The 26984-nt window shown below is 38.0% G+C and overlaps 1 protein-coding gene across 1 annotated transcript in view; it reads left to right on the top strand.

The window, feature by feature from the left end:
• RBM6 (RNA binding motif protein 6) overlaps positions 1-26984 on the top strand; it is an 87573-nt gene that overhangs the window by 46759 nt on the left and 13830 nt on the right. Inside the window, 2 exon segments of the mRNA XM_032458470.1 lie at positions 20889-20963; positions 25626-25686. Coding sequence (XP_032314361.1) covers positions 20889-20963; positions 25626-25686 — 136 coding nt within the window.

The raw sequence follows: 26984 nt of genomic DNA, 5'->3' as shown, positions 1-26984 counted from the left end.
TGGCAGCTAGGTCATTGGCAGCCAGTTCACGTGGTGCTGTTGCCCAGTGTCTCTCCCATGAAACTTGGGATGTCTGGAGTAAGAGTTTTGAAAGAGGCTGCATAGCACCTGTCCTGATGGTATCTGAGGGAGAGGGGGAAAGCAACAGGGAATAGTGAGTGACTGTTAATGGGTAGTAACTTCTCTTTCTGGGGTGATAAAAATGTTCTGGAATTAAATGGTGGTGATGGTTGCCCAACCTTGTGAATATACTAACACCCACTAAATTATACAAAGTACTACGAAAGAGTGAATTTTATGGTATGTGAACTATATCTCAAGTTTGAAAAAAAAAGTCTTTAAAAAGTGGTCAGTCACTTTGTCCAGAAGCTAGAGATTTAAAACTTTGATCTTAAAAATGTATGAAGAATTTCTTTGTTAATGGTGTCTACATAACACAGAAGAACATTTAAGTTAAAAGTCTGAAAGATGATGGATGGAATTGGAAACAAGCCACATTTGAAGTGTCCATGTGGCCTGTGCACAGTAGTTGCTCAGTAGAATTGGGTGGATTTTCTGTTTTAGTATCCACACAGAAATAAAGGAAAGGACTATTTTGAAGTAGATTTAAAATGAAAATGCCATTTAGGAAATCTTTGGGCTCTTTTTAGAGACAATATTCCTATAACTGGATGCTTTTTAGGTACCAGCATGGATCTTCCCTGGTTTCCTGCAATTGTTAACCAAAGCTTAAAGCTGGGGTGTGGGGTGGAGAAGACCAAATCACTGATGGTGGTGGTCGCCTCCCTGTGTATCTTTCTTAGAAACTTTTTTCCAGCAGTATTGACACTGTAGCTGTCATCTTTATCCTCTAGTATGAGATGAATACAGGGGTTCTTTTTTTTTTTTTAATTTAAAAAATTACTGTCATAACTTTAGCATCATAAAATTCACCTATTTTAAGTGTACAGATCAATGATTTTTGGTAAATTTACCAAGTTGTGCTATCATAATCATAATTTACTTTGTTACTCCAGTAAGATTCCTGTTCAGGGATACATTTAAGTTAAAAATAAAATGATTTCAGACTTAAAGAAAAGTTTCAAAAATAGTACAAAGAATTCCTTTGTACTTTGCACCCAGATTCCCCAAATGTTAACATTTAACCACATTGGAATGCAGAGATTTTTCAATGATTCCTTCTCTTGAAAAGAGGCATCATCTAACTTGTCTTCCCATCACACTCTCCCTTGTTGGTTGGGAGTGCTCTTTGGTTGGGGAAGGTATGTAAATTTCTGATGAGTTGAGTGGATGCTTTGGAAGGTGACTGGGGCTTAAGCTGTGTTGTCAGTCATTGCTCCGAAGAGGGTCCCCTGCTGGGCAGGGCTGATGTTGGGGGTTGGGGCTGGAGGATGAGAAATAGGGCCAAATTCAAATCTCCCACTCCTGCATACTGTGAGGTTTTTGTGGGGCTTAAAAAAAAACATCAAATGTTTTCCCCCATGAGAGAGCTGGCATTTGGATGCCTGATACACAAAGGACTATGTGCTAATTAGCATTAGACCAAGAAGCAACAGCAGTCAGGAGAAAGAGGAAGCAAACTTACCTCCACGGGCCTGATGTTGTTTTGTAATACAGTGGTTCTTAACAGTGGGGGGAGGGAATTTGGACATCCTCTTCTCCCTTCCCCAGCCACTGGGCATTTGACAATATCTGGAGACATTTTTGGTTGTCACTATAGGCACTAGTGGATAGAGGCCAGGGTTGCTGCTAAACGTCCTACAACACACAGGACAGCCCCCATAATGAAGAATTGTCTGGCCCAAAATGTTAACAGTGCCAAGGCTGAGAAACCTTAGTACAAGGAAATAAGGTTTGTGGTTAGCCAAAGAGAGGATGACCCAGCTTGCCATGGGTTGACTTTTAATGAATCATCTTTCTCTTTACCTTCTTCTTGGTCCTAACAGAATGGGGAGTGGTGGGTGAGGTTAGGAGTATAGTGAGAGTGTAGACATGGCTCCTGCTCACCTTCCAGACTACACTTACAAGCCTAGCCTGTGCCCTTGGGTAGGAGCTTTAGAATGAGACCTGTTTGATACAATAAGTTCTTTAAATAACCAAAGGTGATTTTTAGAATCAGTCTGAGAAATGACTAAGGTATTCTGCTGGATATGGGGCTTGAGGGTCAGCAGATTACACACATTTGGTAGTAGTTACTGGAAAAACCAAAAGTTGAGAATTCCTTAAACAGATTGTACTTCACATGTCAGTTTTCCAGGACATATTTAAAATGTGGGTGCCGATTTTCATAGCTGTTGGTTATGGTGTATCAGATAGCAAAGTCTCTTTGGATCATCTTTTCATTTGACTTTATTTTGAAAGGTTTCACAGAGCCATATAACTGGGACCAGCATGTTGAACTAGTTACAGAGACTAAACTCAAAGTAAAAGATACATATATTTTATCTTAATATAATAGCATTTTTTCTGTAAATGGGACCTTATCCTGCTGTGTAAAACTGGTTGTTCTGTCTGGAATCATTGGATATATCAGAAGCAACTCATTTTAACTTTTGTTAACATGGTGAATACTGAGCATTTCCTATGTGCAAGACCCTGGACTAGGTGCTCATTTATTAATGAATAAACTGGACATGTCTCCTTACTGTCTAGTGGGATGAGACTGTTGTAAAGTTTTAAATTTTTTAAACTTTTTATTTTGGAGTAAGTTCAGACTTTCAAAGTGGGTACACAAATATTAGAAAGAATATCAATACTCTTCACTCCTACATTTCATAGTATAGATATCAAAATCAGGAAGTTAACATAGATATAATATTATCTAACCTACAGAACTTTTTCAAATTTTGCCAGTCGTCTACTAATGTCTTTTTTCTGGTTTAAAATGCAATCCAGGATCATATGTTGTATTTAGTTATTATATCTCCTTTTATTCTCTATGACAGCTCTTTGGCCTTTCTTTGTCTTTTATTGCCTTGACACTTCAGAAGACTACTGGCAGTTATTTTGTAGGACATTTCTCAATTTGGAGTTGTCAGTTTTCTTGTGATTAAATCATTAAATTTGGGTTTTGTTCTGTGATTAGTGACGTTAACTTAGCCTTCTTCGATAAGGTGCTTTTTGTCAGGTTTTGCCACTGTAAAGTTAACTATTTTAGGTATAATTAACTTACTAATTAATTATAATTATTAAATGTCTTGTGGGGACATACTTTGAGATTATATGAATATCCTATTTCTCAGAATACTTTTTTCACTTAATTTTAGCAACCATTGATAACTCTTGCATGTAACAGTTATTACTGTGGATTTTATCTAAGGGTAATTTTCTTTTTGTTGTTGTTTTTTTGTTTTTGGTGTGTTGGGGGGTGGTAATTACGTGTATGTATGTATGTTTGTATGTATGTATTTTAATGGAAGTGCTGGGGATTGAATCCAGGACCTTGTGCATGCTAAGCAGGCACTCTAACACTAAGCTATATACTCCCCCCAACACCAGGTAGTTTTCTATTTCCACCATTCCTTACACATTTGTTAGAATTCTGCTGTAAGAATGAGCCACCCCATCTCCCTTATTTTACTTAGTGAATAGAACTAAAAAAATATGGTATATACACACCTATACATTTTATATCTATCTATATACATATATTAAAAACCATGATTTCATGATGATAACTCCAATTCTAGTTCAATATCACAGAGTTCATTCTAGCTTTACCTTATTCCTTATTTGTAATTCCTTTTGCTAACAGTGAAAATCCTGGCTCTCATTATCCATGATAACTTTACTCACTTTCTCAATCCAAGAGTATTTATAAAGTAGTTTCAGAACTGTTCATTTGTACCCCTGTGAAACTAGAATACAGTATTTATCCTGAGAGTATATAGTGAAAATACTGTTTTCCAAAGTTAGTTAAGTTAGTTCTTCACCCCCTCACCCACTCTTCTCTGTGGTTATTTATCTTACTATAGAAAAAGTAGAAAGCACAGGTTAAAAGAGTCAACATCTCCAGTAATCTCTACTGCTATTTTAAAAAAATTAGTGGACTTTTTCTTTTTTCCTTTTAAATAGACTTTTTTAGACAGTTCAAGAGTCACACAAAAAAGTTGAGCAGAAATTAGAGAGTTCCAATATACCTACCCCACCTTTACCACCACACTCATGGAGCTCCCTCACCATCCATTCTGCTACATTTATTACAGTCAGTGAAACAACATTGGTACATCATTATTAACTCAAAGCCAATAGTTCACATGAGGATTCACTCTTGGTGTTGTACATTCTAAGAGTTTGCACAAATTTATAATGACATGTGTCCACTATAGAGTAGTTTCACTGCTTTAAAAACCCTCTGTACTCTACCTGTTCATCCTTTCCTCCCTGCAAACTCCTAACAACCATTGATCTTTTTACTGCCTCCGTAGTTTTCCTCAGAATGTTATATGATTGGCATCATACAGTATGTAGCTTTTCCAGATTGATTTCTTTCACTTAGTAATGTGGATTTACAATTCCTCCATGTCTTTTCATGGTTTGATAGCTTTTTTTTTTCTTAAGCTCTGAATAATACTTTGTTGTCTGAATGTACCACAGTTTTATTCATTCACCTAGTGAAGGGCAACTTAGTTGCTTCTAATTTTTGGCAATTGTAAATAAAGTTGCTATAAAATAGCATCTATGTGTAGGTTTTGTTTGTTTGTTTGTTTTTTAATATGTAGGTTTTTATTTGAGCATGAATTTTCAACTTATTTGATTAATACCAAAGGAGCACAGTTCCTGGATCGCATGGTGAGAGTATGTTTAGTTTTGTAAGGACTACCAGACTGTCTTCCGAAGTGACTGTAGCATTTTGCATTCCCACCAGCAATGAATGAGAATTCCTGTTCTCCATATCCTCTCCAGCATTTGTTGTTGTCAGTGTTTGGGGTTTTAGCCATTCTAATAGGTGTGTAATGGTATCTCATTTTTGATTTGCACTTCCCTGATGACATATGACATGAGCATCTTTTCATATGCTTATTTGCCAGCTGTAGGGTTCTCCCCTACCCCTTACCCTGTCCCCTTTGTTCTTTAGCAGGTAGAGGAGGTTCCCATCTATTCTTAGTTTGCTGAGAATTTTTATTACGAATGGCTGTTGGATTTTGTAAATGCTTTTTCTACATCTGTTGATATGACCATGTCACCTCTTTTTTTTAAAATCTGTTGATATGATTGATTATATTAATTGATTTTTGAAAGATGAACTAGCCTTGAATACCTGGAAAAAATCCCAGTTGGTTATGGCATGTAGTTCTCTTTATACGTTGTTGGATTTGATTTGCTAATATTTTGTTGAGGATTTTTATATCTCAGTGCATAGAAGATATTGATCTGTCGTTCTTTTTCTTGTAAAGTCTTTGTCTGGTTTTGGTATTAGGATGATGTCTGCTGAGTTAGAAATTGTTTCCTCTTCTATCTTCTGGAAGAGATTGTAGAAAATTAGTGTAATTTCATCCTTAAATGTTTAGTAGGCTTCATCAGTGAACTCATCGGGGCCTCATGCTTTCAGTTTTGGAAGATTATTATTGATCCATTTCCTTTAATAGATACAGGCCTATCCAGATTGTCCTTTTATTCTTGTGTAAGTTTTGACCGATTGGTTTTCTAAGAGTTGGCCCTTTTCATCTAGGTTGTCAAATTTGTGGGCATGGAATTGTTCGTAATATTCCTTTGTTACTCTTCTAGTGTCTATAAAATCAGTAGTGATGGCTCCTATTTCATTTTTAATGTTAGTAATTTATATTTTCTCTCTCTCTTCTTTAGTTAACCTGGTTAGATGTTTATCAATTTTGATATTTTTTAAAACCCAACTTTCAGTTTCACTGATATTTCTCTACGAATTTCCTGTCTTCAATTTTATTAATTTCTGGACTTATTTTTATTGTTTATTTTCCTTTCTTTGGGTTTAACTTGCTCTTCTTTTTCTAGTTTCCTAAAGCAGAAGTTTAGATTATTGATTTTAGATCATTTTTTTCTATTACCTGCATTCAGTGCTGTAAATTTCCCTCTAAGCATTGCTTTCCCTGCATCCCACAAATTTCAACAAATTGTGTTTTCAGCTTTATTTAGTTTCAAATTTAAAAAACTTTTTCCTCTTCAGAGATATCTTCTTTGACCTATGTGTTATTTAGAAATGTGTTGTTTGATCTCCAACTATTTGGGGATTTTACAGCTATCTTTTTGTGATTTCTAGTTTAATTCTGTTGTGGTCTGAAAATACACATTGTATGATTTCTATTTTAAATGTGTTAAGGTGTGTTTTATGGCCCAGAATGTTGTCTAAATTAGTGAATGTTCCATTTGAGCTTGAGAAGAGTGTGTATTCTTCTGTTTTTGGATAAAATAGTCTATAGACATTGATTATAGATTATTGCTGTTATTTTGATGTGTGCCCGTCCAGATTTTTCTAGGCATATGTCATCTATAACCTTTGTATTTACAAAGTAGGATAATTTTGTACACATGGTTTTACAACCTTTCACTTCAAGTATTGTGGACATATGTCCTTGTCATTAAATACATTTTTATCATATCACTTCTGATGGCTCTGTAATACTGCACAGTATAGATTACCATGATTTAACTAGTTCTTCGTTTGAAATTTTGAGCTTATTTCTCTATTTTATTAAAGAATGCTATGATTAATATCTTTGTAGCCAATTAGTCACACATCCTTAATTACTTCTCTAAGTCAGTTCCTAAAGATAGACTTACCAGATTAAGAGAAAAGCATATTTTATGACTTAATAAATATAGTCACATTGCCTACCAGAAATTTCCTGCTTTATTCTTTTGCCAGCAGTCTTTGAGAGTACCTGTCTTCCCTGCATCCCAGCTGATACCTAGTGTTATTAACGAAATGTTTGTACTGGGTAATGATACATAGATGTTTGACATTCTCTAATTTTCTGTGTTTGAAATAATTCATAATTTTTTAAAATGTTGCCAGTGTAGCAGGGAAGGGAATGATTTAATTTTGTCTTATGTTATTAGTGAGATAAAATGTTTTTACATTTTTTTTGTTTGTTTATTTGTCTTTTTTTGTTTTGTTTTGTATTTTTAATGGAGGAACTGGGAATTGAACCCAGGACCTCATGCATGCTAAGCTACCACTTAGCTATACCCATTCCCCAAATGTTTTTACATTTGATTACTAGTTATTTGTATTTCTTTTATAAACTGTTGGTTCTTGATATGTATTCAGCTAAAAGTGAAAAAGCAGGACATCTTAGTTATTACCTTATCTAGTCTTAAAGTAGATACATATGGGTTATTTATTAGACTTTTGAAGTGTTGAAAATATATTACCTAAATATGACATGGGGTTTCCCAAGAATTTATCCTTGAAAAAAGAGAATCTTTTTTTTTTAAATTGCTAGATGACCTTTAATGGCTCTTCTGGTGATAGAAATGCAGCATGTAAAGAGCTTGAATAAAATAGAAGTGTACAAATGGAAAGGGTAATGTCTCTAAATCATTATTTCTTCTCTCTTTTTGAAGTATTACACACTTACAGATGATAAGCATACCATTTAGTGAATTACCACAAATTGAATATGCCTCTTGTCTTAGTTAGTTTGCGTGTATAACAAAGTATCATACACTAGGTGCTTAAACAGTAGAAATTTATTTTTCACAGTTTTGGAGGATGGAAAGTCCACGATCAAGGGTGCCAGTCAATTCGTTTCTCTGTGGGGGCCCTCTTCCTGGTTTGCAGATGACTGCCTTCTTGCTGTATCCTCACATGGTGGAGAGAAAGATTCTCTCTCTCTTGCCTCTTAGGGTACTAATCTCATTCATGAAGGCTCTACCCTCATGACCTAATTACCTCCCCAAAGGTCCCACTTCAAAATACCATCACATTAGGGATTGGGGCTTCAACCTATGAGTTGGGGGTAGGGCGATGGCCACAAACATTCTGTCCATAGCCCCTGTGTAGCCGCAGCGTAGGCTCATAAACAGAATGCTGCTCCATATGCAGGAGCCCCTCCTACCTCTCCTGGTCATTAAATTTTCCACCCTTTCCAGAAGTAGTCACTCAGGATCCCAAGTTCTCATGCTATAGAGTCTTTTGACCTGCTTTTAATCCTTATGTATGTGGAATCACACAGGATGTATTTATCTACCTGACTTTTATACTTTGTACTGTTTTTAAAATTTATTTTGTGTATAACTGAGATGTGTTCATTTTCATTGTTGTACAGTCTTCCAGTGTAAGAATATATCATAGTTTATTCATTGGTTCAATGCTAAAGAACATGCAGGGTTCCCCTCCGCCACTGCCCCGCCCCCACCTTTTGAAGCTGTTTCAAAGTTGTTACTTCTCTTGGTGAATAGGTGCACTCATTTCTGTTAATACAGACCCATGGGTGGACTTGTTGAATTTTGTGTGTATCCTCATTCTCTGTCACCTAGTAGTTTAAACTTCATTGATTGCTGCCTAGATGCAATCATTCAGTAGCTATTGATCCCCTTACTATGTTTATATGCCTGCCAGTGTGTAGGTATTGAGGTACAGTCATAATTCAGACCAGGTTACTTCATATCCCTAAAAATTTATTCATTCAAGGTTGGGAAAATGAATATTCCCTTCTAGTTAGAGTTATCTAATTTTCAGTTATATTTAGTCATTGGGAACTAGAGCTTTGGACAAGAATTAGGGTATGCTAAGGAGGATGAGTGTGACAGTGGTGTGCACAGTTAAAGAAAAAAGGCTGGAGGCAGAGTATCACTGAGAGGCTATGGGGGTGAGGGATAGGTTAAGTGGACCAGGGTATGGCAAAGAGAGAGGAATGAAATAACTGTATGTCTTTGTTCTGGCAATAGTCTTGCAGCCCTGAAAATTTTTTTGTTTTGCTTTGTTTGTTTTAATTGAGATATAGTCCACATACTTTAAAATTCACCCTTTTAAAGTGTACGGTTTAGTGGCTTTTAGTATACTCACAAGGTTATGCAACCATCACCACTAATTCCTGAATATTTTCATCACCTCAGAAAGAAACCCTGCACCCATTAGTAGTTGCTCCCCCATTTCCCTCCACTCTCTCCCATCCCATGCTCTAAATGTTCACTAGTCTACTTTCTGTCTCTATGGATTTGCCTATTTGAGACATTTCATATAAATGGGAGCATACACTTTTGGGGGGGGGCTTATTTCACTTAATGTAATGTTTTCAAAGTTCATTCATGTTGTAGTATGAATTAGAGCCTGATTCCTTTTTATAGTTGTAGATACCATTGTATGGATGTAATGCATTTTCTTTATCCATTAATTATTTGGACATTTGGGTTGTTTCCACTTTTGGCTGTTACGAATAACGCTACTCTGAACATTCGTGTACAAATTTTTGTATAGACATATGTTTTCAGTTCTCTTGGGTACATATCTTGAAGTAGAAGTGCTACAGCTTTCTGGGTTTTTCTCAGGAGCTTTCTCCAAATGGATAGCATGTTAGGCCCTATTATCAGAGTGGTGTGTATTGAAAACATGGAATACTTAGAGTTCCAATGGCCAGGTTTCAATTCTGTTTTGGATGCCTTGGGCATTCATGTTGCCATTTTGAAGGTAATTTTTTTTTTTTTTGATGGGAGTAGGTAATTAGGCTTATTTATTTATTTTTACAGCAGGCACTGGGGATTGAACCCAGGACCTCATGCATGCTAAGCATGTGCTCTACCACTTGAGCTATACCCTCCCCTCATGTTGCCATTTTGAATTCTCCCTTGGACTGTGGGGTTTTTGTTTTGTTCTGGCTTTTTTCTTCTTCTTGACCAGATGCCTAGGGCACTTGCTGCCCTGGACATGGATCGGTTTTTGTTTCTTGGGTTTTGAGCATATCCAAGATTTGTAATTGACAGTTGAACAGCTAAGTTTCTTCTTTCCATTCCTTACAGAATCTTCTGCTCAGAGTTACCTATTAAATGGCACATTTATTTTTTTCTGTCTGTGCATCTGAGAATTCTCAGGTTGTCTGATTCTTGAGGTGTTTCAGTTTAAAGATACAGAGTAAAGGTCTTTTTTTTTTTTTCTTTCTTGTTTTGACCTGATTCCTGTGCACTGTGAATCCAGGGCAATGCAAAATATGTTAGGTTCCTTGCAAACTGGAGGAGTGCCAGCTCAGAGGAATGTTTGCCTTTGTTTCTGTCAGGTTCCTAAGCTCAGCTGGACGTCTTTAAGGTCAGAGAATATTGGTTTGGGCACCTTGCCTAGGAAAATGCTTCTTCTGGCTCTTTTGAGTGCTTGGAACAAAGGGGGCTCTCTGTTGTCAGGCATTTGCTTAGGTAGTTTCAAGATGGTACTGGAGACCTGAGAAATATGAAATAAAGGAGTAAGTAAATAACTAAACCAGAGAAAATGCTCAGGTAATAACAAGCCAGGATCTATGTACAGTAAAGCAAATGTCACCAAAAATAGATGTCTCTAGATTGAAACAGGGACTATTTCTCTTTTTCACCTTTTTTTTCCTTCATTGCCTGAATGGTTTAGAGCTATTATTGGCAAAACATGATGTGCTAAATAAATATTTGTTTCTGGGTAATATATGTTGAAAGTGGTTTCTGACTCTGTATTCCTTCCTTATAAGCCCTTAGCAATCTTTTTAGTTTTGGCATAATGTAGAAGGCTCTTTTCTTACCAATCTGAGTAGCCTCTTGACTTGCAGATTGTGGTACTTCTATCAGGTTTCTACCCTGTTATCACTGATAGCAAATAGTAATTTACTATTTCTGTTCTAACAGAGGTAGCCACATCTTGTTTGTTCTAACTTCCAAATTTCTGCTTGGTTCTTGTTATACTCTGGGAAGTAGTGAAAGGAATAGCTTGGAAAGTGCAAGGTAGTTTGTCAAAGGCCTTGCATTTGGTCTTTAATTTGAAAACATGGGGGAGCCACAAGAATGTAACAATATCAAAATGACACTATAGGGAAATGTTTCTTAGGGTAGTATATAGACTTGACTAGAAGGGAGAAACTGCAAAGGAAAAGATCCCTTAGAATCTGGAACAGAAATCGAGATGTGAGGAGTTGATGGCTTACACTAGGGGCTGGGAGCAGGTATGTAAAGAATACATCAGGTTTGAAAGAACAATCTCTAAGGTTTGGTAGCACTGGATATTGGACAGAGGGGCAAGAGAGAGGGTGGGCTCAAAGGCCACTCAGAGTTTACAAGAATGGTAAGGGCCTTGAAAAGAAATAAAACATCTAGAAAAGGAAGGCATTTGGCAGGGAGAGATGAAGATGATTGTTAAGTGAGAGGTGATGGCAGGACATTTAGGTAACTGCTGGGATATAGGACTGGAGCTTGGCAGAAAAAACATGAGGTTTTTTTCATTGTTAATTTTTATACCTTTCTTTCCACTACTTAACTAGTTTATTCTACAGCTTTCTTTAAATTTCATAGTCTGTGTCTTTTTTTTTTTTTTTTCTTTTTTTAATTGAAGTATAGCCAGTTTACAGTGTGTCAGTTTCTGGTGTACAGCATGATGTTTGAATCATATATATACATATATATTCATTTTCATATTCTTTCATTATAGGTTATTATGAGATTGAACATAATTCCCTGTGCTATACAGAAGAAACTTGTTGTTTATCTATTTTTTATATAGTAGTTAGTATCTGCAAATATAATCTATATGTGTTTTGAGCAAATTACCTACCTCTGCACCAGTTATTTCCAAAAGCGTCTATATCAGTTAGGATTCGATTTGGCTGTGAGTGACAAAACACTAGAAATAACAGTGGCTTAGAATGAGGTGATTTATTTCTCTTTGATGTAAATGAACTCTAACCATCCAGGTGTTCTTATGGTGGTATATCAGGGACCCGGCTCTTTCAGTTGTGAAACCCTGCTATCCTCAACATGTGACTCCTACCTTATTGTCGAGGGTGGCTACTTGAGTATCAGCCATCACTTGGACTTGCCAACCAGTGGGAAAGAAAAGGGGATGAAAATGGGCATGACCCTCCCTTTAAGAATACTTCCTAGACTTTGCAGGCACTATTTCTCCTTATGTCCAGTTGATTAAAATTTAGTTATGGCCTCACTTAACTGCAAGGATGGCTGGGAAACTTGTTTATTCCAGGCAGCCGTGTACCCAGTTAAAAATCAAGGGTTTATAGATAAACAAGTTTATACTGTATAGCACAGGGAAATATATTCAATATCTTCTTGTAGTAGCTCATGGTGAAAAAGAATATGAAAATGAATAAATGTGTATTCATGTATGACTGAAGAATTGTGTTCTACACCAAACATTGACACAACATTGTAAATTGACTATACCTCAAAAAAAAAAAAAAAAGGGTTTGCTTCCAAGGAAGGGGAGGCAAATAGGCATTGGGAGGCTACTTCGAGTCTCTTAATTTTCCAGACTAAACCAGATTCCAAATTTTTTCAGTTATAGAACTTGTTTCTTCAACCCTTAGTAATCCTTATAATAATAAAAATATAGTAAATAGTAGTAATATATATAAATAAAATATAATTTAAATGTACATTTCTGCTTTTGTATTTTTTTAAATGTCACATTAACTTATGACTAATAGCTAATGCATATGCTTTGGAATAGACCAATATTGATGTCAGTGTCTAAATTTTGAATATAAGATCAATAGATTCAGAAGTCGGAGAAATTATAGTATGATAAATACCATGTTTTACCCATGTTTTTCTGTATGACATGTTCTACAACTTACTATATACAAACTATAAGATTATATTATAGAGGGCAGACATATAATGCCCTCTACCTGAAATCACTAGCATTTCTACCAGGCCTACCTTAGCAAAAATAAGGATCTATCTTGATCTTACTTATTTCTAGGCTCTCTCACTTTTCTTAAGTGTGAGTGATCATTTTCTCCTCTCTGGGTCACATCTAGCTTTGTCCATTGTACATGCAGCTCACAGTGCACTTTGTACATGGTGAGCTGTCACACAGTTGACCTGTCAGCATACACTTTCTTATTCTCCTTTTGTCTCTCTTCTCTTCCAGAAATATTAAAGAACTCTTTCCAATCTGTACTTCTCTTGATAAGAATTTCAGGTGGAGGTATCTGCTGTTTGTTTAAAACTGTACTTGTTTGTCATCTTTGTGCTTTAAAAGATAATCTCCATGAGAGCATTGCTAGGTTTTGTTCATTGCTGAACCCCTCATGCCTAGGCAGCTGTGAGAAAACATTTGTTCTTGAATAATGAATACATAGCCTGTTCTGGCTTTTGTTTTGGGGGGATGAAGAGGCTTTAGGGAAAGGGTCAGGGCATTTTTTAATGTATAAAACTCTAGAAGTCTTCCCACAAGAAGAAATAACTTCAGTACATTGAACTGAAATCTTTTGGAGAGGAGCCAGCTGTGTGTTGTTATGTTGGCCATCTTCCCGAACCTCAAATTGGTCTGCATTGACTGACACACAGCCTTTCGACAGGACAAAACATAAAGTTGGAATTGTTCTAAAAAATCTAGACATGCAGGCTATTCCATGTGATAGAAACCTCAAGATGCTTCCTAATGCTCCTCAAGGTTCCCCCACCCTTTTAATGTGTTTTTTCCCAGTTTTTCTTATAAAGAGGAGAAATTTTCAATTATATGATCTTGGTTATTTTGATGGTCTTCAAATACATATAAGGGATACCTTTTAATACACTAGATGGTGTATCTTAGGTCTTTAAAGGCATCCAAGGGTTAAGTCTGTGTTAGATTTCCAGGGCAAACAGGTTTGACCTGGAGGGTTTCTTGATAGCTGGAGGCTGTGCCTTTGTAGCACTTGACAGTACATCTGGGTGGGGCAACATTAGAGACCCCTTGGCTTTGTCTTCTCCCAAACTCCTGGATTACCAGATTCTTGCCCCACGCAGAGATCATTCCCTTGTTGTCTGCAGTGGCAGCCATGATATTATGGCTCAGCAGATGTTGCTTCCTCAGTATGGACTAATTTAACTTGGGCATGTCTTCCGTGTGAAAAGCTATCCCTTGTTTTCATTAGGGGCTGAAGTTTGATAATTTTGTGTCACTTGCAGATGAGAATGAGTAGATCTAAAAGAATTAGGGACCTAGCCTGTCCCAGTGGATCTCTTCTAATTTGGAGCTTCCATTCTTAGTCTCATAGCTTCTGTCAGAATGGCATTGGGTCTGTAGCTTTTTGACTAAGAAATAATGGTGAGTGGTTACTTCCCTAAAATGGTGATTGACCAGTGTGTGTTTAGAAGTCTGGCAGCTCTGTGTTTTATTCATCTTTTCAAGGCCCTGTTTCTTTAGAAAGTATGTCAGCAGGATTCTCTGAAATGTCTGCACCAAGGACTTTGAAGCCAGAGAGGCTAATTGATACAGCCTTCAAGAGAGCTAGGCTCTTGAGTTGGGAGGTAGCAGATTAAGAGCCAGGAGAAATCATCTCTTTTCAATGGTGAGGCCAGAAGAATAGTTGCTGGTTCTTTGGGGGATGCTTGGGCAACATTGTGCAGCCTTTATGGTGGGCTCAGCAGTGAGGCCCGCGCAGCATCTTAGGACTTGTGGGCCTCATCTGCTCTCTTGGCTGTTTCTGCCACCTCCAGTCATCAACTCTGTAAGAAAAAGAAATGAGAGATAAATTGTTTGAATGTTATTCAGTGAACAGAACAAAATAAGAAGTTCTATATTTTCTGCATTGATTTTAGAAACTTCCTTTTTTTCTCCTAAGGTAACTTGATTTAGAGACCTAGGCAGTGAACCATGCATATATGTTGAATTTAAGGTCCACTTTTCCCAGGAGAAAGGAGCCAGGGGAAGTAGAACAACAGTCATCTGAGAATAAAGGAATAAAATGGAGGTTATAGAAACCTGAATTCTGAAAGAGATTCTGAGGATATTGGTAAAATATCTTTAGAGGTAGTTTTCCACTTCCACTAAGAACTGGGTCATATCTTTATTTGGAAATAAATAATTGATTAAAAATTGATTTAGTAATTAAATAATTGATTTATTTAAGGGATCTTAACTTTATTTAAGCTGAGGTCCTTAGAACAAAAACATACAAAAGTATAACAAACTGAAAGTTTCAAAGATATTTGCATTTTAGCAGTTCACAGTTGTTTGATTATTCTAAGTACTGATAGCTGGAGCTTGTAAATCTTTTCTTCAGGGTAAAATATTTTGCGGTGATGGAATTTGCTGAGTGCCCCATCTGCCTGGCTGTCTCAGTCTCTTATGATACGCCTCATCTTTTCACAAGAAGAGAAAAGACTTTTGGCTGTTTTGATTATTTATTTGCTATCTTATTTATTTGTTTGTTTGTCTGTTTATATTTCATCTCTTTGTATTTGACTCAAATGACACTTATAATGGGAGAGTCTTGTAGATCCCTTGGTAGACGAGTATATTCTTCCTAAGTCTTCCCGGGCCTAAGCTTGTGAATTATCTCCATGATTATGGATCACTGATTTTCCTCCATAATGATGGAGGAATTTTCTAGAAGAACTGGAATCTTACTTTAAAATACACGAAAGACTGACAGAGAATGGTGGTGGAGTGGGTGGAATATATTTTCAGCACCAGATGGCTTTAAAATAATTAAGATGCTGTATGTCAGGGCCCATGTTATGTCCCTAGAGTAGAGTTCATCCTGAGACCCTACATCTTTCTACCAACTCTCAGCGCGATGAATGGGGGCTCAGTGAAACACAGACCAGTCATATTACTTCACAGAACAAATAAGGTTTTAGCAAGATGCTGGTTGTGTCCTCTTAGGAAATGACATAAACTGGTTAGGCAGTGGAAAATATTACTAAGAAACATTTTAGAAACATTTTTGTTGTGCTTTCATCTGGACAAGAAAAGATATCTCAAGATAAGTAGTAGCCCAGAGGGCAGTGTCTCTTTGCTTCTCAACCTTAATTGGTCCCTGAAATGGGATTCTGTTTTCAGTGGAGAGCCCATTAGGGCCTCATCTCCTGGCTGCTCAGAGGACAGTTCAGATCCTGTTGGGTGAAAGGCCGTTCTAAGCAGAGGGCACTCAGGGGTCACTGGACCAAGCTAGAGTTGTCACAGAGCATTCTGTGTGCTTTCCTTAGGATATTTGGCCCCCGTTTCCCTCCTTCCTTCCTCTCTTTTCCTCTTTTTGTCTCATTTTGGTTTTGGCCTTTGGGAATACTTAGTTCTACAAAATGTTTGAATTGTAAAATATGCTTGCACCAAAAAGAGTGAGTCTGGCTGCTTTGCAAAAGATTTCTATAAAAACTACCCTTTACACTAAGGAGAATGATATACATACAGTCATCCCTCTGTGTCCATGGGTTCTGTATCAACATATATAGAGGGATGACTCTACTGCACCATTTTATATGAGACTTGAGCATTCTCGGATTTTGGTATCCACAGGGGTCCTGGAACTAGTCTCCCATGGATACCAAGAGCTGACTATACATCTGTTTTAAACCTGTTATTTTTCTCCTTTTGCTTTTGTCTCTCTGCAGATCCATTTGATTGCCACTGTTGTTGACATTCCTACTTACTAGCAGCCCTCTTTGTCTTAGACAGAGTGCCTAAAGTAATTGTAGGTGCCTCAAGAACATAAAGACCACCTTGAGCAGGCCAGTTTGGAGGATTGGCAATGCTATCAAGAAGCAGAGTCTTTATGGCAATCTCTCTAAAAACTTCCTATGGGGCCATTGCCTGTGAATTTTGTTGTGACAAGTATTATGAGTTGGCTGATACCCTAAAAGTTTAAAAGCAAACAAAAGCAATATAGTGAAAAGAAAACCTGACTAGTCCCATTTGTGTTGCTAACTAGCTCTGAAGTCTTGAGCAGGTTGCTTCACGTGACTCATACTTTTTCCATGTGGAAACAGGTTTTATATGTGCCCTATTTGTGAGGATTGATCCAGGTGACATTTGTGAAGAATGCCTTTATAAACTGTGACTGATTTGTGAATAAGGATTACTACCTCTGATAAGCAGTGTCACTTTTCAGCCACCAGTAACCTGATTCTCCTATCCTGTGTTTGGAAGAAGCACAAATCTATAAAGAGGGTTTGCTGATTTTTCAGTATGAGTTGTATTCACAAGGCTCACATACTTTCCCCCACCTTTGATCCTTTGTGTGTCTCTCTCCTTACTTTAATGGGATGATTTATGAGGTTACACAGCAACCGTATCTCAGTAAAAGTATAACTGTGACTGTGCTTGTGGGAGATTGTCAACAAAGATGCAAAGCTACTGGCCAGAAATGTTCCTTCCTTTCCATTTTCTCTTGTACCTCCACAGTACCTTAAAACCCTTGGGCTTGGTTATCAACCAGCTGGAATATATGGTAGAGTCTCAGTTCTCTGACGCAGTCCTTTTCACAGGTTAACAGTCACAAAATGGAGTTATGAAGCCTCCAAGAGTATTCAGATGAAAAGGGAAATGGAAATGTGAATATTGGATTCAGCAGCCCTCAGACCCAGCTTGTGCTCCTCTCTAGTGTCCCTAAGGCAGAGAGTAAAGATTTGCTTTGCTGTTCAGGAGTGCATTTATCTCTAGCTGTTAGCAGCTTCACTTTAAGACCCTTTGAGATATACTTAGAACACATATATATGACTTTGTCAAGTGTGGGCTTTGGGCTTGGGAGGATTCTAGCAGGTTTTAATCTAATTTAAGCCTAATGTAACACTACTGAGAAAGGGGGTGTCTTTAGTTTTACTTTCAGATATATGGTGCATCATTAGGAATTAGATGTGGTTAATCAGACTCATGATCTTCATGTTACCTTTGCTTTAGTAGCTTGGTAAATAATTCAAATGATGAATAAAAATTATAATGTGTGAAGATGGTAGGTAATAGACAATTAAAAGTGGACAACCAAAAGTGATAAAATCATCCTGCCTGCTTATTAATCCAACTCCTCACAGGTTCCTTTCCTAGGAGACACTGGCAGATCTTTACTGTATGAAATCTGAATAAAGCACCTGGTAGGAATAGGGAGGTGGGCAGTACATGTCATGCCTGTGCTTGGTATATCTGGGCAGCTGATACATGATAGCAGCTGGGAATCAAATAATAGATAAACCTGATTGTTCTCATTCAAGTTTTTCCTGTGTCTGCTTATTCCAATTAAAACAATTGGCTGTTCTTCAACAGCGATAGTCTTTGTTGGTTTTTTTTGTTGATAGTGGTGGTGGTGGTGTTTTAACAGTGATAGTTCTAACAACCATTTTATATTCTTTAGCAGTGGTCTCTGGTAGCCTTATGTCTAACCATGTGCAAGTTGAAAAGAAAGGGCCACTTTTATAGGGGGTTGTAGGGGACTCTGAGGAATAAGAAATGTGCCTTTGTTAACACGAGTTGAACGTAATCTTCTCAGATTGACACACTGTGGGTACTCCTGGCAGGAGGAGTTCCCTACCTTCAAGAGAAAGTCACAGCGGCTCCTGGAACATCATATTTGTTATCTGAGAAGTATAAAGTGCTCCTTGCCTCAGGAATTCCTGACTCTACTGATGCCTCCAAGTGGTGAAATCAGAATTTGCAGTTGACTGCAATTCACAGTAGTGCCTTGTTCCAATGGCACTGTTCACTGTTCACATGGCAACCCACACGTTTTATGGACTGGGTGTACAGATGTGCACTGTGACAGCAGTACTTCCCTCCAGAGCCACTGTGTGCTAAGCACTCCAGTCTTCCAGGGATAGTTGGATCCATTCAGTCTTTTTGCCATTCCACAAGCTCTTATTAAGTTCCTTGTCTACACCAAGTACTGTGCTTGGTACTGGTAATAAAAGACCAGCAAGATTTAGCTTAGGTGCTAAGATTTGGCCCAGCAATCGAAAATTAACGCTAAGTGCTATCATAAAGATAAGGGTTCTGACATGCAGTGACCATTCCCGTGTGAAAGCTTAGCCTTGAAGTGGGGTGTGAAATATCACCTGACAAGCACGTGAGATGAAGTGAGTGACAGCTTGATCCTGTCTAGTCTCACCTGCTGTTGCTAGTCCTTTTCGAGCATTTAGGGCTCAAAATACACTTATTGAGCCCTTACTACATCCGATGCTAAGCACTTCGCATGTATTAATTTACCTAATCTTCATAACCAGTTTATGAAGTAGGTACTGTTATTCCTACTTTACAGATGAGGAAACTGAAGCTCAGAGAAGTTAAGGATCTTGCTGAAGGTCATGGAGTGAAGGCAGGATGCAAATTTAAGGAACCTGACCCAGAGTCCGTATTCTTAAATACAGGTGCCTCTGGGTGGAAGAGTACCATCTTCACCAACTTTCTGTATGGGTAGAACTTAGCAGAGTGATAATCCCCTGGCCCTCCCTACCTGCAGAGCTTTTTCTCTTTCCTGGGTTGGCTCCTAAGGGCAAATTGCCTATCCCTAAGAGTGAGCAGGAATAGGCAAATGCAGCAGACAGTCCCTTATCTACAGCCCCAGATGTGAATCTGGCTGCACCTTTCACCAGCTGGGTGACCTTGCCTCTCTGAGCATGTTTCCTCATTTGTAAAGTAGAGCTAATGATCATGGGATCATTTAGGGATTAAATAAAATAACACACTTAATTAACAGTTTCTGGCTCTGAGTAAGCACTTAAAAATGTTAGCAAATTTTTATTATCATCGTCCTCTAGCCTTGAGAACAAGCCGGGAAATAATTTCTCAGAGACCAGATTCTAGGACCTAGGTAGGTGGGTAGTTTCATTGTTTTTTTTTGGTTTTGTTTTTTTGTTTTTTTTTTTTTTTTTTTGGTTCTGACAAGACAATAATTTTATTCTATGTATTTCTCTTGACTCTTTTGGTGTGAAAAGCAGAGAGGTAAAGCATTATTTGACAGATGTATGGATTCAAGCAAGAAACTGAGGTCCAATTGCAAAGAAATGCCTTGTATAACTCAGAGCCCTGTCTGAGGAGACACAGAGGACCCTAGAGGGCGGAGAATGAACACAGCGCAGGGGCTAGTTCCAGAGTCGCATCCTCGGTTAGTTCACTTACAAGTGTGGGTGAGGGTCCCTTGTCAGTAGGCAGAGATTTTTTTTTCCCTCTGCTCTAAAAGATATCTGCTGTCTACTGTTTATTAAACAAAATTTATTTTTTCTTGACGTGAAAGAATTCGTGTCTTGTCCAAAATGCAGAGGCAAAGGAGCTCTGTAACTGCAGTCCTGTTGAGCCCCTTTCCCCACCCGATCCTGTACCAAACTTTCCCAAAGTGCTTATTTGCCAATGATTGCTCCTCAGATCTCATAGCCAGCTTACTTGGTAGGCTCCAAGCCACAGTGGTGCTGCTGCCACCACCACCACTGCTGACACCACCAGTCATTCAATTTCCTGCTATAAGGATGTGACCTACCGTGAAGCTTTCACAGTCCTCTCTTCTTCCTGTCTTCGGTGTTGTACCTCTTTCTTTTGGTGCTTTTGCCATGAAGCGGTGTTGCAAAGTTTTCAGGCACCAGAGTTGAGATCCCTTACTACCTCACCAAGGAGATTTGAGTTAGCCATGGAAAAGAAGATAACTGAGAGGGCTCCTGTTCCTCTGTGCTTCAGAAGGAAGAGTTTGCTTCTTGAGGGTGTGCTAGCTCCCTAGCCAAGTGGGGGGAGTTGCTGGGACTACATGACCTCTGGAGGAGTAGACTGGGCCTAACCTGCCCAAGGACAGTGCCCCAACACACAGGAGCCAAGACCGAGGACTGACTTCACCTTCTCCCACTCCCTTTCCCTAAGCTTAAGCTCGCTCTGCCACACTGCCCCAAGTCTGTGGCTTATAACAGTCATTTCCTTCTGTTGATGAATAAGCTCACTCTTTGTAAGATATTTCAGCTTGGGGACTGGAAAGGCTCTCTGTGCCTTCCTGTCTCTTCATTTCTTCAAGGGTTCATGTTGATGGCCTCTATCTTTGTCTCCACAGGGAACTCTAATGATCCATGACAAAGAGGTCACCCTTGAGTATGTACCGAGCCCGGATTTTTGGTACTGCAAACGGGTAAGTGCCAAGAATTCCCTTCCTTAGAAGTAAGGATCCAGCATCACAACTTCTCCATGTCTCCAGGAGCGCTGCCTGGTGTAATATGTGTGGCCAAGGGCAAAGCTCTTCTTTCTTGGTTTACTTAAGATAAACTGGAGGTCAGGGCAAGGTCGTCTATAATTTCTGCTTCCCAACTGCTGCCTGTGGCCATACAGGGTTCTGGGCCTATAGTTGGTGATGCTTTCCCAAGGATATATGCCATGCTTTCTGTTGATTATGAACAGAAAGAGTAACAGTCCCTTGACTTAAAACCTCTTCTCAGTTACCATTCTTGGGCGTGGGTAAAGAGTGTTTTTGGAAAGGTGTATATAGAGAGGCTAGTTCTGTGGGAGGTATACATTTTTTGGATATTCAGAGTTTTCTGAGGATATAGAACTTCAGATACTGTGATATTTTTCCTCTGTTTAACTCTGTTTTCTCATAGAATGGCATATTTAAAGATTTTAAGCTATATTCTTATTAGAAATCCAGTTTGATTGCAAATGAGCATGAAGATGTATTTTGTCATTTTTCATTGCTGCTATGTAGTTTCAAAAATAAGTTTGAAAATTTTATCTAAAGTTTCTTAATTGTAATTCATTAAAAGTATCATCAAACTTGATAAAATTAAATAAAAGCTTTAGCTTGACATTTCATTAATCTCAATGAAATACAATTTGGATAGCTGTGGTTGTCGGTAACCAAAGCATTGATATTTCATGGATATACTACCTTAAGCTGTCAGTTTAGGAAAACATTTAACTATTTTTAAAATGGTGATAAAATTACATATAACATTAAATTTACCATTTTAACCATTTTAAAGTACAAATAGCACTAAGTACATTCACAATGTAGTGCAATCATCAACACTGTCTAGTTTGAGAACTTTTTAATCACCCTAAAAAGAAACCTCATCTGTTAAGCATTGCTCTTCCCTCAGTTTCTGGAAACCACCAGTCTGTTTTCTGTCTCTATGGATGTGCCTATTCTGAATATTTCATGTAAGTGGAACCATGTATTATGTGCCCTTTTGTGTCTGCCTTCTTTCATTTAGCATGTTTTCAAGCATGTTTCATCCATGTTATAGTGTATATCAGTACTTCATTCATTTTTTGGCTGAATAATATTATATGGATATATCACATTTTGCTTATCCATTCATCAATTGATAGCCTTTTGAGTTGTTTCCACTTCTTAGCTATTGAGAATAAGACTGCTCTGAATATTCATGCATAAGTTTTAATTTGGCCACCTGTTCACAGTTCTTTTGGGTATATGCTCAGGAGTAGAATTGTTGGGTCATGTGGCACTTTCATGTTTTAACTCTGAGAAACCACTAAACTGTTCTCCACAGACACCAGCTGCACCATTTTACATTCCCACCAGCAATGTCTGAAGGTTCTCTGCAATGTCTGAATTTCTCCACATCCTTGCCAACATTTGTTATTTTCCATTTTTTGGATAATAGCCATCCTAGTGGATGTGAAATAGTATCTCATCATGATTTTCATTTGTATTTCCCTAATGACTAATGACATTGAGCATCTTTTCTTGTGTTTGTTGCCACTTGTATGTCTTCTTTGGAAAAATGTTTATTAAAGTTCTTTGCCCACTTTTAATTGGGTTATTTATATTTTTGTTGTTAAGTTGTAAGAGTTCTTTACATATTCTGGATATTATTCCCTTATCAGATATGTGATTTGCAAATACTTCCCCCCAATCTATGTGTTGTCTTTCACTTTCTTGATATGGCCCTTTGATGCACAGTTTTAATTTTGATAAAGTCCAGCTCATCAATTTTTTTTTCTTTTGTTTCTTGTCCTTTAGTGTCATAAAACTATTGCCAAAGCCAAGGCCTTAAAGGTTTACCCTTATATTTTTTTTCTAAGAATTTTATAGTTTGGGCTTTTATATTTAGATCTTTGGTCTATTTTGAGTTAATTTTTGTTCAAGGTGTGAGGTAAAGGTCCAACTTCATTCTTTGGAATGTGAATATTCAGTTGTTCTCGCACCATTTGTTGAATTAACTATTCTTTCCCCATTGAGTGGTCTTGGTACCCTTGTTGGAAGCCATTTAACCATAGATATATAGGTTTATTTCTATAGATTCAATTTTATTCTGTTGATCTGTATTTTTATCCTTATGGCAGTACCACACTGTTGATTATTGTAGCTCTGTAGTAAGTATTTCAGTTGGGAAGTGTGAGTCCTTCAGTTTTGCTCTTCTTTTTCAAAATTGTTTTAGCTACTCAGGGTCTCTTGCAATTTCATGTAAATTTGAGGATCAGCTTTTCCATTTCTGCAAAAAAGAAAAGGCCATTAGAATTTTGAATACATTTAACATTTTAATAGTGATTGCCTCTACATCTTGAGGTTATGAGTAATTTCCTCCCCCTCTTATACTTCCCATATCTGCTGTAATGCACATGTATCATTCATTATATCATCAGAGATTCAGGGAGCTAGCATTAAAGGAAAAATTTTGAACTTCATTTTCTGTTAACCAGCAAAAAAAAAAAAATATTGATATCTGATGTCAGAATTACACAGCTATTGCCAGGGCTGTTGCTTGAAAGAACAGAATGGCTTGGTTACATTGTCTGTAAAATTACAGGCCATTTATTTAGCTATCTCAGGGGTACTTTGTAATTTCTGTGTGTTTTTGGAAGAGTTGAAGTGCCAACCCTGCATATGTGATCTTTGGCCTGATGTGAAATGCACTGATTTTTTTTTTTAATTTATAGCAGTATTATTCGTAACAGCCAAAAAGTGGAAACAATCCAAATTGTCCATCAACTGATGAATGGGTAAACAAAATGTGATATAACCATGCAATGAAATGCTATCAATTTGGCAATAAAAGGGAATGAAGTACTGATAGATGCTACAACATGGATAAACCTTGAGAAAACTGCCAGACACAAAAGATCAATTCTATGGGACCTGGGGTGAGACTGAGAAATAACTCTACTAGGTTTCTTTTTAGAATGAAAAAAATGTTCTAAAGTTAAATTGGTGATGGTTGCACTATACATATACTAGAAATCATAGAATTGGACAGTCCCACAGTCTCCATGGGGGATTGATTTCAAGACCCCCGTGGATACCAAAATCTGCAGATGCTCAAGTCCTGTATATAAAATGGTGTAGTATTTGCATGGAACCTGTGTAATGCTTTATAAATAGTTACTGGCATGTAGCAAATTTAAGTTTTGCTTTTTGGAACTTTCTGGAATTTTTTCCCCCAAAATACATTTTGTCTGCAGTTGGTTGAATCTTCGGATGTGGAACCTGTGGATAGGGAGGGCCAACTATAATAACAGATTGCCCTCAAATCCTAGTGACATAAATCGACAAACATATCCTTCACTCACATTACATGTCCAGGACCTATGGGTCATTGCTACAGTTCTGCTCCGTGGTCTCTCAGTCTGGGACCCAAGTGGAAGGAGCAGTCCCAGTATGGGACTGCTGTCCTCCTGGCTAAGAGAAAGAACAAGAGGGTCATTCACGCAAGCAATGGCTCTTAAAGCCTCTGCCAGACCTGTGTAGATCACGTTCACTCACATTCCATTGACCAAAGCAGGACACATGGCCAGGGCTGACAGTGAAGAGTAGAAATCACTCACCCTACCGGGAGGCACCACAATCACTTGACAATGGGCAGGGCTGTGTCAGATCTGCTTACAAAGAAGGGAATAATGAAGTAATCGACAATAATGACCTTACTCAAGTTACTTAACTTCTTCAGGCCTGAGTTTTGTTATCTACAAATTGGGAAGATAATAGTTGTCTGGATTAATAAGTGACAGCATATAAAGTAGGCCTGGTACATGGTATGTGCTGTCTGATCATTAGCTGCTGTTGCTGTTTTATTGTTCTGTCCACTCCTCCATCTGGCATTCTCTAACTTGCCCTACAAGGCCCTACTCAGATAGCTTCCTTTTCATGGTTCCTGCTCTTTGGTTTCCTACCAGTCAGCTCTGCCCTCATAGCAGTTGGAAGCTTGGTGGCAGAAGTTAAGATCTGGGGCCTTGGGATTGGACAATGTACTTGCCTTTTTGTCCATAGGTTCAGGTAAGAGCTACATTCGCATTGCAAAGTGTCTCTTCCCTTGTGCTAGGCCAGTGAATGTGCCTTTTCCTTCTAACATCCTCAGAACAGAGAGACACTACCTGTAGCTCTTCCTCCTCCTTCATTGCCCTTTTTAAATCAGTGTTTGAGAAAGCAGTTGATAATTGAATTCTTCTCAGTTCCAGCTAAGCCTAAATAGGGCTTTCATAACCAATTCAGGATCAAATTTTAGATGCAGACTAATAACGGCTTTGGTGCAGTATATCTTATAAACCATATAATAGTCCATAGTAAATTTATTTCCTGTAGAAATCCGTGTCCAGAGCAAAGGCATTTGGGGCTGCTCCAAGGTCCAGATGCTCTGTTAAAGGCAACTCTCAAGCAGTAGCTCACCAAACTCTTCCTGCCAGCTCTGATGAGTGGAGCATATCAGACTCATTAGGCTTTAAGGTGATCTGGGATATGGCTTATTTCTTTCATTTTTGGTAGTTGTTACTGTGTTGGATGTACATTATTTTTTTAAGTCTTTTTGATCAAATTGAATTCTTCCCCTTTCCCTTGCAGTGTAAGGCCAACACTGGTGGACAACGGTCTTCGTGTTCATTCTGCAAGTGCCCAAGGGAAGGTGAGTGGTGGCAGAGGTAGAGGTGGTGGTTTTTATTTTGTGCACAGAGCACAGCAAATTTCTTGCTTTCCTTGGCTTTAAAGAGTGGTCATCCCCAAATACAAGTTGATAGATAAATCTCTTAAAAGTGCAACGTGATATCTAATTGCACGTGACCATTAGTGAATAGTTTGGATCTCAGAGTTCCACCAGGGGAATAAGATGGGTTATGGTCTCCTCGGCTTGAGGTGGCTAAGTAGGCAGCTGATCAGAGGTCAGCAGTATTGTTATTTAGAATACATTTTAAGGGTATTAAGCTGAGAAAGAGTCTACATGGCATTAGCCCATGTGACCCTGCCCCACCCCCTACTTCTCTGAAATTATTGGAAATAATTTGCTATTGTTACTGTTTTCTCATTTTATGTTCTAAATGTTTGAGGATCTTCAACCCAAAAACATTTGTTAAAGTAACAGTAAAAATATAAACGAGAAAATAATCAGGATTGAGTGTATATATTATATTTATAGAGTAATAAACCTACCAGTTTCTCAGTGCCTTGACTTTAAAGTAAACCTCTCCAGAGAATCTTTAGGTAAATAACCTTGAAGACTCTATCAAAGGCCTCCAACAATACTCTGGTAACAGTGACTGTTATTTGCCTGTTTCTGATAATTATCCTATAAGGAAAGGTAGGACAGGACCATAAAATACAGCTCAGTGCTGGAATCCAGGTAGCCTCCAGAAAGACCTGTTTATTCCAAGGTTAGAACTTAGTATGCCTACCAAGCATTTCTTAGCTGGGCTTTTGGCCTATAGTCGAGATTCTACTCTCTACTGAGGGCTGTGAAGCAGATGTTATGAAAATCTGGGGAAGACTCTACATCCCTTAGAGACCAAACCAACATGTGAGAAGGTAAGTAAGTAACTTTCCAGTAGGGAGGTTGGAGACTTTTTTAGCTTGTTGTATTACTTTAGATTAGGAAAAATTAGGGTTTTTTTCTCAAGAAAGACTTCTTTCTCAGTCTGTTCCAACAAATGAATAGATGGTTTATAAAAACCCTGGAGCACCATACCACTAAGATGGCTGAAACAATTTAAATGTGGAAACATTCACTAGTCAGTCGCCTGTCACCGCTGTTAAGTAATCTCTATATTGCTCCCATAGAATGTCTCTTTTTGAGCCACATGACTTACTCCAAGAATGAATTAATTGCACAAAAAATGCCCTAATTAACTGGACAAATTATCCTGCTATATAGAGATTTGAAATGATCATATTTTGAAGTTACTTGCATATAAATGAACTGTGTGCAGGTAG

This window comes from Camelus ferus, chromosome 17 (assembly GCF_009834535.1).
Source record: "Camelus ferus isolate YT-003-E chromosome 17, BCGSAC_Cfer_1.0, whole genome shotgun sequence".
Classification (NCBI taxonomy): Eukaryota; Metazoa; Chordata; class Mammalia; order Artiodactyla; family Camelidae; genus Camelus; species Camelus ferus.
This window is presented reverse-complemented; position numbering and strand designations above follow the sequence as displayed.